The sequence below is a fragment of the Chiloscyllium plagiosum genome, chromosome 38 (genome assembly GCF_004010195.1).
Source record: "Chiloscyllium plagiosum isolate BGI_BamShark_2017 chromosome 38, ASM401019v2, whole genome shotgun sequence".
Classification (NCBI taxonomy): domain Eukaryota; kingdom Metazoa; phylum Chordata; class Chondrichthyes; order Orectolobiformes; family Hemiscylliidae; genus Chiloscyllium; species Chiloscyllium plagiosum.
This window is the reverse complement of record NC_057747.1, coordinates 23,545,656-23,559,420: the sequence shown is the minus strand read 5'-3', so window position 1 is coordinate 23,559,420 and position 13,765 is coordinate 23,545,656. Positions and strand designations below refer to the sequence as shown.

At 40.4% G+C, this 13,765-nt stretch overlaps 1 protein-coding gene across 2 annotated transcripts in view; it reads right to left on the bottom strand.

The window, feature by feature from the left end:
• Positions 1 to 2,138: 2,138 nt before the first annotated feature.
• The window catches only part of dnajb12a (DnaJ heat shock protein family (Hsp40) member B12a), a 33,927-nt gene continuing 22,300 nt past the window's right edge, over positions 2,139 to 13,765 (bottom strand). The window contains exons 3-9 of one of the 2 annotated variants that reach the window (XM_043679126.1): positions 12,707 to 12,852; positions 10,461 to 10,646; positions 8,844 to 8,920; positions 6,406 to 6,518; positions 4,132 to 4,304; positions 3,168 to 3,323; positions 2,139 to 2,569 (exon numbers count right to left, since the gene is read on the bottom strand). In XM_043679126.1, the coding sequence (XP_043535061.1) occupies positions 3,202 to 3,323; positions 4,132 to 4,304; positions 6,406 to 6,518; positions 8,844 to 8,920; positions 10,461 to 10,646; positions 12,707 to 12,852 (817 nt within the window). In that variant the 3' untranslated portion in view covers positions 2,139 to 2,569; positions 3,168 to 3,201. The remainder of the gene's footprint in view (positions 2,570 to 3,167; positions 3,324 to 4,131; positions 4,305 to 6,405; positions 6,519 to 8,843; positions 8,921 to 10,460; positions 10,647 to 12,706; positions 12,853 to 13,765) is intronic. The other variant, XM_043679128.1, reaches the window with a different exon arrangement.

The following is a 13,765-nucleotide window of genomic DNA, read 5'->3' as shown; positions in this document are numbered from 1 at the left end:
GCATGGGATAGAGGGAAATTTGGCCAGTTGGATAGAAAACTGGCTAACCGGTCGAAGTCAGAGAGTGGTGGTAGATGGTAAATATTCAGCCTGGAGCCCAGTTACAAGTGGAGTTCTGCAGGGATCAGTTCTGGGTCCTCTGCTGTTTGTAATTTTTATTAATGACTTGGAAGAGGGAGTCGATGGATGGGTCAGTAAATTTGCAGATGATACGAAGATTGGTGGAGTTGTGGATAGTGAGGAGGGCTGTTGTCAGCTGCAAAGGGACTTTGATATGATGCAGAGCTGGGCTAAGGAGTGGCAGATGGAGTTCAACCCTGCCAAGTGTGAGGTTGTCCATTTTGGAAAGACAAATAAGAATGCAGAATACAGGATTAACGGTAGGGTTCTTAGTAAGGTGGAGGAGCAGAGGGATCTTGGGGTCTATGTTCATAGATCTTTGAAAGTTGTCACTCAGGTGGATAGAGCTTGTAAGAAGGCCTATGGTGTATTAACGTTCATTAGCGGAGGGATTGAATTCAAGAGTCATGAAGGGATGTTACAGCTGTATAGGACTTTGGTTAGGCCACATTTGGAGTACTGTGTGCTGTTCTGGTCGTCTCACTTTAGGAAAGATGTGGAAGCTTTGGAGAGGGTGCAGAGAAGATTTACCAGGATGTTGCCTGGAATGGAGAATAGGTCGTACGAGGATAGGTTGAGCGTGCTAGGCCTTTTCTCATTGGAACGGAGAAGGATGAGGGGTGACTTGATAGAGGTGTATAAGATGATCAGGGGAATAGATCGAGTAGACAATCAAACTTTTTTCCCTGGGTACAACAGTGTTACAAGGGGACATAAATTTAAGGTGAAGGGTGGAAGGTATAGGGGAGATGTCAGGGGTAGATTCATCTCTATTCCTGATGAAGGGCTTTTGCCCGAAACATTGATTTTCCTGCTCCTCGGATGCTGCCTGAACTGCCGTGCTTTTCCAGCACCATTCTAATCACTAATTTCCATATATAAAGACCAAGAAGGACACCACTTTGACTGGGACAACTTGCTGGGACAGGCGAAACAAAGACACACATGAGAATTCTTAGAGGCATGGCATTCTAACCAGAACTCCATCAATAAACACCATAGATTTAGATCCTACCTAACTATCTATCTTCCCTTGAAAAAGGGAACCGGAAATGACATCACCTACCTTAAGAAACCAAGACCTATAAATAGAGAGGCGGGACATACCACCAGCACTTCACCGGTGTCTCTCACTGATATTACCTAGTCATGGTGACAAAATGTCTGAAAACAAACCTTCCAGCTCAGTGAGCTAACTTACATCCTGATCGAATGGAGATCTCAAATTGAGTAGGGAGATGGATTAATGACACAAGCTGTAGGGATACTTTAGTTGCTGGAGTGAGATTCCACAGTTGAAAGTGTTTCTCTTCCAGAGATCTAGGGTTTACTAGCAGTGCAGAAGCATATCATTAAATAATCCTTTCATTGTCAAATGCCCTCCAGCTTCAACAGTCTGCAACAAGTTTAATTTGTTGTGAATGCAGCATTTTGAAACTTGCATGGAGCTTGTCCCTGAGCTCTGGTTTGACTGGGTTTTTGCAGAGCATTACATCATCCAGCAACTAGTGGAGATTCATAAATTCATAATATTGTCTCTTCCAAAGTACAAATTGTTGGAATCATTTTACCTTGTTAATTGCCATCAAATTCACAAGCTTATCCATCAGCCATTTCAATTCCATTCCAGTTGGCTTGGTGGAGCCTCTAAGCAAGTTATGAGTTCAAATCTCACTCTGGAAACCACAGTACAAAAGGAGAGCTGCATTGTCAGAATGGCTGTCTTTCTGATAAGACCTTAAACTATGGTCCTGTCTTTTTTGAAGTGCATACTAAAAGATCACATGGCACTATCCCACAAAACAGAAGCCCCTCGGGGCCAATTGCTAAATCAGGCCATGGTCACTTGCTGTTTGTGGGAACCCACGTACACCTATTATCTATTAGGCTTTGAGCAAAAGACTTGTAGCCTGGAATGGTCTACAGCTCTTCCTTTGTAAATTATACCTAGCCAGAAAACAATGCTCCAAGAAATGATTTCTAAATGAATAAGTGATATAGACAATTAAACAGAGGAGTTGGTATTTTCACAATACAGATTTATTTCTATTGAAGAGCAAAATAAGTTACAACTGATTTCAGCCCCTGGATAAAGTACAATGTATATACAACTATAAATAATTTCCAAATCATTAATTCAACATATGTTGATTTGCTCCATTAGAAGTGACTAGTGCACATGTACAAACTTGGTTCATGTGTAGTCATGTCTCTCCTGTTTTGCACTATGTCGGTCTCCTCCCCAATTGAGTGTTCACAGTCTACACGGCAGGGTGCTGCTCGGGAGACGTTGGCTCTCTTTGCTTCAGTTCATCAAAAAAGTCCAGTGGTGGGGGTTTGCTCATAGGCTAGTGAGTATTTTCAGAAATGCTGCTGGCTAATCAAAATCCAGTCTTAAGACAATTTCAAGGGTCTTGTTTTATTTTGAAGTAGTCATTGTCTCCCATCGCTATACCATGTGTGAAGAAACAAATAATTTCAAAGAGTAACAAGTTGACATAAGCAGGCCACATATCTATCTATCGAATTAAACAAGAAACAGTTCATCCCCCAAAATCTCTCAGTTGAAGGCAGTTCTCTATTAATCTTCCCATATCCTACTCCAGAACCTGAGTACAGAAATCAAGGTGGACATTTCAATGCAATAATGTGTTAAGGGAGGTCTGCAAAATTGGAGGTGCAAACTTTCAGATGTCTGCTGTCTCAGGTATGAAAGATCTCCTGGCACTGCTTGAAGAGGAGCAGGAAAACTATCCCTGGTGTCTTGGTTAATATTTAAAATGTAATCTGTTATCGGTGTAGATTACCTGATCATTATCCCATTGTTTGGACTTTGATGTGTAATTTGGCTGTCACATTTTCTAAAATACAACATCAACTCCACTTTAGCCTCCTTAGTCCTCTTCAAGCCATACCTAAATTCTCTTGATTTAGCTATGTGGCATATTTCTCCAAAAAAACAGAAAGAGCTTGATTCTGAGACACATAATGGTGCTCATGAATTTCTGTATCAAAGGCAAATGAAGGTTGGTATCTATAGGATGTACCTGGTTTCTGGTTATTGGTGTGGCAGACTCCATTCTAACCATGCAGGGAAGCCTGCACTTCTGATAACCTGGTACAGCTTGGTGTGCTCATTTTCTGGGCCCTCTGGTAGAGATCCACATCTCCAAAATAGCGGGCACGATATAACAAACCCTCTTCTGTAGAGACAAAATAAAAATGTTAATGAGATTGGCTAGATTTATATCAGAATACGTATTGATTTTGCATTACTGGCAGTACAGAATCATCTCAACATCACTTTTGCAGAACAGAAAAATACTTTTTTTTTAAGACACTAGGCTTCTCAACATCTCAAGGTGTGATGCTAAAACATTTTAATGTACAGTGACTTAAGAGGAAAAACAGCCACTTTAGATGCAGTTACAACCAACAAATATTAAAGAAATGATAATTTATCTGTTTCTGGTGATGTTAAGGAGGATTGAAGATTGGTCAAATAGTTCTGTGCTCTTCAAATAAAACTATCCCTTGGAATCACGAGACAGCAAGATATAATCTCCACTTACGTTCACTGACATATGGAACACACTGCAATTCTGCAGTCCTCAGCAATGGGAGTGTGCTTGACATGACTGGAACATCATCAACGACCAAGTTCCTGTCCAAATCACAAGCTACAGTTCCTTTATCACTTTTGGGTGAAAGTCTGGAACTCCCCACTTCTCAATAAGTGGCAGTTCCTCTATTACATGATTGGCAACAGCTGAAGCAGTTGGGTCTCTGCCATCCTTTCAAGGGAACACAGGGAGGGGAAGTAAATGCTGGTTGCCACATCTCAAGAGTGAATGAAGAAAGCATGTGATATTAAAATAGAGTTACAGGGGAACACAATGCTTTCGTTTTGTTGATGCAGGCCTGCATTTTATAGACCACATATTGCTTTAACTCTGCCTTGGCCAGTTTATTCCATGTAAATTACTATTCCACTCCCCATGCATCACTCACTCTGTTGTTTCTCCTTCCAGCAGTTATTCCGCAAGTTTGCGATGAAATCTTCTTCCACGTTCTGTTCCACCAACTTCAGGTTATGTCCTGTATACTCTGCCGCAAATTTATCTGCCACAAAATAATGCACCTTCAGTACCTCTGTTGTCCGTCTGTGAATGTGACCGGTAGACCTGCAAACAAATGGCAGCTCAGATTAGGAAACACTCACTATTGGTATTGTTTCTACCAAAGCACAATAGCTGGAAAACCTGCTATAAAATGATGGAAACTCAGCTGGTCAGGGAGCATCTGTGGAGAGAGAAATGGTTAATATTTCAGGCTGAGGACTGCATATCAGTGTTATATAAAACACACATGTATTCTATTTTACACTGCAAATGAATTCAACACATCTTTTCCTCACCTCTTCCAGTTTATTGTTTAAAAATAACCTTTAGATACTTGAGGTGATGACTATCCTGAGATAAAGGCTGGTACATAAAAACACTACCCAATGCCTGGCCTAATGGTCCCTTCTTCTCACTGGTGAAAAATAACATCTGTGCGGTCAATTGCAAGCACAAACTCACATATTACACATGAGTTTTTAGAACAATATCCTGCCGATACTTTAAAAATTCATAATGATATTAGATATTTAAATTAATATTTGATGGCTGAAAGCTGCAAGGAGGCAGGAAATGTCTTATTGCCAGTGACTGTGATGGGTGTTATTGCCGCTCACATCGGCCGTTCTCCAATCTTTGTTTCCTCCCTTCTTAAACAGCGGGGTTATATTTGCTACCTTCTGGTCAATAGGTACCTTTCCAGAATCTATAGATTTACCAAAGATAACTCCCAATGTACCCATTATCTCTGTTGCTACTTCCTTCCAGAGATTTACAAAACTCTGAGTCCAGCTAATGCGTCAAATATGACCGAGTAATGAATACAATTTGCTTTTAGTCACATATAAGTGGTGGGACAGGGAGTGTTGCAGAAGGACCTGGACAGGCTAAAAGAATGAGCAAAGAACTAACACATTACTGTATGCACATTGGCTGCAATGTTTCCTGCATTACAGCAAGACAGTCATAGAATCCTACAGCATGGAAATGGACCCTTCGATTCAACCAGTCCACGCTGACCATGTTTCCAAACTAAACTAGTCCACTTGCCTGAACTTGGCCCAGACCCCTCCAAACATATTTTATTCATGTACTTATCTAAATGTCTGTTAAATGTTGTAACTGCACTCGCATCCACCACTTCCTCTGGAAGTTCATTCCACTCACTAACCATTGTGTAAAAGAAAAATTGCCCCCATGCCTTTTTAAAATATTTTCCCCTCTCACCCTAAAAATAAGCCCCTTCATCTTGAAATCCCACATTTGTGGGAAAAGACACCTGCCACTCACCTTATCTATACCCTTCATTATTTTATAATGCCGTTTAAGGTCACCTCTCAACCACCCACTCTCCAGTGAAAAAGTATCAGCTTATCCAGCCTCGCCTTATAACTCAAACCCTCCATTCCCAGCAATATCCTGGTAAACCTCTTCCTTACCCTCACAAGTTTAATGATATCCTTCCTAAAACAGGGAGACTAAAATCGGACATGAACTTTTGATGCTTCTACCCTGTTTGGTCCTGCCATCCACAAATACTGCACTTATAGTCTTAAGCCACATTTGCAAATCTCTCCAGAGTCTCTAACTTAATTTGGCAGCATCCTTAGCTTGTTCCCAAAATATCTCCACAGCTCTGTCACTCCACCTGTCAAAACATGCCTCAAAATCACATCTTTTCACTTATAAGTAATGGTTTCTCCCTTCCTCGATCAGTAAGTATTTTGTTGGCCTATAAAGCACCTTAAGACTTTGTTTTATGTTAATGGTGCCATATGAATGCAGATTATTTACTAAACTCATTGAAAACACTTTGCAGGAGGAGGAGAAAGGTAAGTCATCTAAAATAACTTTAGGGTAAGGGATGCCCCTAAATGTTCTTCACTTCACACAACAAACTGGAATCAATGCTCATTCAAAACCCTCAGTGCCTGCAAGGACTGTACAATAAAGGGTCCATGAAGACACTGCCGCCTGTTTAATGTTTTGTGACTAAACCATCCTGAAAAAAACTCTGTCAAACCAAATTACTTCAATCTTCTTTCCAGTTTAACCAACATTCACGTTTGTTAGGTTGTTTAAGCTAAAGAAGGGACTTGAGGTCCTCATGAAGCGGAACAAATGATCAGATTTTATCTAGCAGTGAATGCATGGCTTTACTTACGGCCTGTAGCTCAGACTGTATGGAGGGCTCGACACCATCATTTGACTGATCACAGAGACGAGAATCAGAATCAGAATTGGCATCAACTGTACAAAGAGTGCCAATCCACCCTGCTAAAGAAACAGGAAGCTAATCAGATAACACAGAGACCAGTAATATTTAATTGGTACAAATGTCATAAATACACAAACATAAGCATAGCAACATTTTCTGACTTTCTCTTGTCCATAAACACGAAAATATTCCCTAATTTCTAATAATCCTGAACCAGGATTCACTGGTTTGTTCACAGGATCTGGATGTTGCTGGCTAGGCCAGCATTTATTGCTCATTCTTTTGAGAGGTAGTGATGAGCCGCCTTTGTGAATCACTGCATTGAAAGGGGGGTACACTGCCGTTAGGGAGGACATTTCAGGAATTTGTCTCAGCATCAGTGAAGGAGCAGCAATACCTTTCCAAGTCAGGATGGCATGGGGGTTGTAGGTATGATGCTCCTATACACTTCCTTATATGTCATAGAGGTCACTGGTTTGAGATTTTGAGAACCTGTCCAGTTCCTTCAAGAAACCCAGTGTCTTGATTTTATCAAATTATTTCACGAAAATCCTTTCAGAGTTAAGAAATGATTTCACCCAGAGGATGGTGGAAGTTTTGAATTCACTTCCTGAAAAGATGGCAGAGACAGAACACAACATTGCATGTAAACAAATACACGGATAGTGTGAAGTGCCATAATCCACAGGGCTATGAATCAAGAGATGGAAATTGAATTAAAACTGGATAGCTTTTTTTTCATCTGGTGCAGATATGATCAGGTAAACAGCTTTATTTCATGTCATAAACTTTCTATGATTCTATGGAACTCTGTGATGTAGTCTTCACAAGCAACACAGATATTTATCACACACTCCTGGTTGCCATGGATAGATTTGACAAGATGGAGTGGCTTGCTCAGTTGATTTAACCACATTGGTGTGGCACTGGAGTCATATTTAGATCAGGTAAGGATGACAGATTTTATTTTTCACATGGACGTGGATGAACAGTTAGATTTTTGTGAGAACTTTAAAGCATAACAGTCACTTTTACTGAGGTCTTTTAAAATTGAATTCAAATTCTCAAATTATTAGGGTGACCTGTGAACTCAAGTTCTCTGGATTTACAGAGTCTTGGTCAGTCTCCAACTGCAGCATGTGCATTTGGTTTTGGGAACCACATCCAGGAAGAATACATTCGCCTGTAGGGGGGGAATCAGCACAGATTCACAAGAATGATACAGAGTTTAAAGATACAGGAAAACATAGGTCTGATATTCAGGAATCCATTGATTTATATAAAGATCACAGTTAAAACTGCAAATAAAGTAACACTTGGAAAACAATTGGGAAAGAAAGAGGGAAACCGCCCTCTTGAACTGTCCTTCCCGCCTATCCACTCCACCCTCCTCTCCGAGGGTAGCACTGTCAGCCGCAACTTCATCTACCTATCGCATTCCCAGCTACCTTCCCTCCACCCCCACACCTCTCCCCCATTTATCTCTCAGCCCCAGTGGCCACCCCTCATTCCTGATAAAGAGCTTATTCACGAAACGTCAAATCTTCTGCTCCTCGGATACTGCCTGACCAGCTGTGCTTTTCCAGCACCACACTCTTTGACTTCGAAATAATTCTAAAACCAACGTTTAAGCGAGTAGAAGTTGAAAAAAATGATAAATGCATTTCTACTCCTGTAAGAGATACTCAGCTTCCTATATACTTCAGTGCTGATTTGAAAGGTTGCACAGCCTACATAGAGACACTAAGAACTCTGCAAAGAGCTCAAGAAAAAAAAGTAACTGAAGCCGCCTTATAGAATCTTAAACCCTGTAATTAGTCTGGATGCTTGGTACAGCAATCAGAGCACAGCAAAGCTTAAAACATGCATGAAGCATGATTTCCCTTAAACAAATGGCCCATAGCTTCCCAAATTAAAGGTTGCTTGCATTTATGTAGAAACCACCTAGAAAACTCCACACTTTTTCTTTGCAACATTTAATTATATCTTAAATGATTCCAACAATTTCATTCCACTATTATTAGAATTTAAATTATTACATTAATATAGACTGGATAAACTTTATCTCTATAAAAGGAGCTTTCTTCAAAGTTGAGGGGCGATTTAATTGAAGTATTGAAATTTTAGAAAGATTTGTAGGGTAGATGAATACAAAGATGCGTTCACTCTAATGGGAGAGCTCCAGAACAATTCTCCATGACCTGAAGCAGTCCAAATCCATGACAGCTTTTAGACAGAGATGGGATTAAAAATGTGATTTAAGCATCAAGTTTGAATGTTGTGAGAGGGGATAGGGAATGGGGGTTGAGTGTACAGTTCCTTCAAATAGTTGGCATAGCCAAGATGCACGTCTTTCTTCAGTGCTGCAAGATTTGTGTACTTACATCACCCTGCTGATCCCGTCGCTCAGGTCTGTGGTAAGTGTAACGCATTCTCCCATTACTATATACATGGACATTGCCTGAGGAGGAGAGAGGGTGCGTGGAAGAGAAGAAATAATAGGATGAAGAGGACATTCAACATGCTGATGAATTAGGTTAGAATTGCTATGTCATTATCTTTATAAATGAAACTTAGAAAGCAACATTACATAGATTTGACAGTACAGAAACAGGCTATTCAGCTCAGCACATAGATGTGAGTGTTTCTGCTGAGCCTCATATTAACACTGAGCATCTAACCTCGTCAACATTGCCTTCCCCTTCAAACGCTTATCTGGCTTCTTAAATATATAATTTCTAGTCATCTGTGCTAGTAAGCTACATGATTGCACTGCTCCTGTATTTCTTTTACAATTTATTTGTGAGCATTTTATAATAACGTCCCTAGTTCTAGAGGCAGCAGTGCGTAGCTATTGAACTTATACAGATTGAAATGTAGCTGTTTTGCATCTTTAACATAAATCTGGATACTAAACGTGGGAACATATCTGCATTGGCCCTATTTTAATGGAGTTTGGCAATTAGTTGAATGACCATCTTTCTCAAATAATTTTCAACAATGTATTATCAAATCTTCACGTGTCCAGGAGAGAACCCATAAGTAAAATGACCAATATACATCTTTCGTTTTTCCACCCATTGTATGGATCTTTTATCCTTTGAAGCAAATGATTTAAACCTGTTTTCCTGATTTGAAATTATATTTTCAGCATCAATTTGAATTTGACTCAGAAATTTCCATTAACCACCAATGACAGCCAGATATTGGCAAGTTCAGCACAACATTTGCAAAGGTAATTGATTGACTAAAATATTAAAGATAAGATAGGCAAGGGAACATTGTTCCCACTAGCTGAGGAGACACCCCATTTAAGATCTTTGGAAGAGAAATAGAGGAAGGATGTGAGACAAACGTTTTTAGCCAGTAAACAGTAACAACCCACCTATGAGGTTGGTGGGAAGGCATTGATGATTTCAAAAGGAAATTGGATTGGTTCTTGAAGGAAATAGAGGTTATTGGGGATAAAACAGAGAAGTGGGATTAACTCAATGGGCAAAATAGCCTCCTTCTGCACAGTAAATACTCTAAATGGTACAGGAGAAGAGCAGGATGACAGCTTTATAGAGCTTCAGCATGGAGTCAATACTAATATAAACACAATAGACCAAATGCTGCCTCCTGGCTTCAAAAGGGTTTAATATCAATTTCTATGTGGAGACAATAAGGCTGAAGTATGTACTTTATCAGCTGGTTAAAGTTTATACCTAGCTTAAAGACCAATCTCTGTGAATAACTTTAACAGGAAAATAACTAATCAATAATGGTAATTCCTCAATGAACGTGACTATCAAACTTGTCTAACAGATAGTGACTCACTTCTATTTCTAGATAACACATTTGATGCACAGATTGACCTCAGGGATATTGTAACAGTAACTAAAACCAAAATTCCAACAATATTAGCAATAGCTTTTAGCTCTAAGTTATGTGGTACTTTTGTAGTTAACAGGTATATATTGCAGTTAACAGATACTTCCTCAATTGCAACCAAAACGTACCAGAGGGAAATCCGCCACCGAAGAACATGTTGAAGAGGTCTTCAGGTGAGATGTCTGCCTCAAAACCTCGATGGTAGTCAGAGGCACCATGACTGTGTCGGTTAGCAGCCTGTTTCTCATCACCGTATAAGTCATATTGCTTCCGTTTCTCTGGGTTGCTTAGCACAGCATATGCATTCCCAATAGCTAGAGGAAAGGAGCATTGGATCAGAGTTGTAAAGGGTCAGAGGAAACAAAGGATCTCTAAACCAAAGACTGCTCCCTCTAGGTGCCTGAAATAGCTATTCAGCATTCAAACCCAAACCATTAAATGATAATGTAACCCAAATTTCCAAGCACTGTGGTTCAACCTGGCAGCAAAAATATCTTTTTCAGAATTCTAAGAATTTTTTTAGCTCTTTTTTTTTTACGGGGGGAGGGCGTAGATGTTCAGTCATTGAGTATAGTCAAGTCCCAATGATGGCCTAACATTTGCAAATTTGCTTTTCCATGCAAAATGTACAGTACACCTTTTTGTGCACTCTATGTCCAATCTTAGTTTATACGCAGTTTTAAAGAAAATAATTTTTTAAAAATTACTTCCTAGAGTGGAATGCAACTCATAGTTCACGTACAGTCTGCCACATTTGGGCTTTACTTGAATCAAGTAAATGGTGATTTGCACAATGTAAGTCCACAAATGGTGGGATTTGTGTACTAAAGGAATCAAGGGCTAGATTGGGAAGATGGGATTTAATGGAGGAATCAGCAGTGGTCTTGCTTCCTGGTGAAGCAAGCTAAAGAAGCCAAACGGTCTTCTCCTGCTCTTATTTCTGATGAGGTCAAAAAGATTTACTTTGACCAACAGAAGAAATATGGAACAAAGTCCCAAATGCCTCTCTTCTTGTAACCTCCTCCTCCAACAATTTTACATGATCTGAGAATTTCAAAACCTTTTTCACACAATGTTTGAAACAGCACAAAACAGATATGACTGATAAAGGGGTTTTCAGCCCACCTGGGCTCACTCAAGCAGAAAGAAGGCGCAAACTCTGGCACAGCATCCAGCTTTAATAGGCACATTCTTGACTTTGCTCCATAGGAGTCTTCTAGTACAGAAAGGATGCAGGTCCCAAGTCCACCTCAGCCTGACTGAACTCCATGCTGTTGGCTCTAGTCTCTTCTACACTGGCCACCCAACTAATGGAGTTAACCAGCATCCTCCCCAAAAAGTGTCCAAGTTAGTGTGCCAACATGTATTTTTATATGCACGTTGTGGACCAGAGCTATGAATAGTGACGGTGGAGACTCCAACTTTCAATCCATTACAAGGCTGACCCAGGAAACTTCCTTGCTCTTACCACCTGAGATTAGCACAGGTTTACAGGTTCAATACTCAACCTGTTTTAGCTGTTTTACAGACAGATTTGTTCTTGGCTGGCAATGAAATTTGGAGCTTCTGGCACAGAGATAGGAGCCAAAGCAGTTACTGGACAGGGAACTTCAGCTGTTTCTCTGCCACAGATGCAGCCAACAGTTGGAAGTTTTCAAAGACTTCCTTTTTTATTTTAGTCACGAGCATCTTCAATATCTTGCTTTAGTTTTAGGTCAGAAGGAGAGTTTACATTGGGGATGAATAAGAATACTTGTGTGAATTTGAGGTGTAGAACCCTACTGTCTGTCCTGTATTCTCAGGCTCTGTGTCTCCTGGCTTCTTTTCCTTGGACTTTGACTTAGCCTGTAATAACTGGAAGTATGTGGAAAGGCCACTGCTCAGTCAATCTAATTTTCAACACTTTGAGCAACTTCTGGAATTGATGTCCAAAATCACAATCATAGGTTTTTGTTTTTTTTTGGCTTATTTTTCAGGCTTTTAATTGGCCTGTAAGACTAGTACTATGGATTAGTTTGTTTGATAACATGCACATATCTGAATCAGAAGGTAGTTGTTTTGAGTCTCACTCCAGGAAACATTAAGCAAAAGAACTGCCTGTTTTTCCTGATGAACATCTGGATTCAACAACATGACGAGGAGCAGATCCTGTCTTGATCAGGAACCTTCCTTCCAGCAAACATCAAAAAATATATGATTTAAAGTGTTCAATTATCTTATTGGTGTTTGTGGGATCTTTGGAATTATTGCCAAGGTTGGATCCCTTTCATCAACAAGTTCTTCCTTTCAGTGATGACATCCAATGGAATTATAAACATTCTTTTGCTAAAGTGACTTACACTGGAAGTCTGACACCAGCTGGATGTCCACTGACCTTTGAATGCCTCTGTAGCTCCTGGTGCCTGGTTCTTGTCAGGGTGAAACTTTAGAGCCAGTTTTCTGTAGGCTTTCTTCAGGTCCTCTTCTGTTGCATCTTTACTTAACCCTAGGATTTCGTAGTAATCCTTACACTTCTTTATTCTGTACAGCAGGCAGGAAACACAGCGATATTTCAGTATCCCATGAATAAACATAGGCAGATCAACATGAGGAATTAAACTATTCTGATGGAGATAGTGCACTTTTGGCACAAATAATGAGGAGATGCAAAATAAGCAAAGTGGTACAAATTTAAAGGGAGAGCAAGCATCGAGAGGCCTGCGGATAAACATATAAAGGTTAATGGAAGTGACAGGACAAGTTGGGAAGGCCATTTAAAGTAAACATAAAATGGTCCTTAGCTAAACAGGAGAAAAAGGAAAGTAAGTTATGTTTAACTGTGTCTGATCTGGGCAAACCATTCTAGGAAGGACATCAAAACAATAACAAGAGTGCAGAGGGTATTTATTAGAATGTTCTCGTGGGTGATTAAAGGATTGCTTTTCTTGGAGTAGATAAGGTCAAGGAGACATTCTGTGGAGGTGTTCAACATCTGGAAAGAATTTAAAAGAGTAAAGAGAAAGAAAATGTTTCCTGTGGATTTATGGACAGAAAACAGAGATTGGGAGTGAATTATGATGATCTGGAATACTCTGCCTAAAAGGGCAATGGAAACTCCCAGGAGGACCAGTTCCACCACAGAACACACCAGATGGCCTCCTTCTTTAGAGACTGCAATTTCCCTTCCCACCAGGTTAAAGATGCCCTCCAATACATCTCGTCCACATCCCGCACCTCCGCCCTCAGACCCCACCCCTCCAACTGTAACAAGAACAGAACGCCCCTGGTGCTCACCTTCCACCCAACCTACCTTTGCATAAACCAAATCATCCGCCGACATTTCCCCCACCTCGAAAGGGACCCCACCACCAGGGATATATTTCCCTCCCCACCCCTTTCCGCCTTCCACAAAGACCGTTCCTCTGTGACTACCTGGTCAAGTCCACGCCCCCCA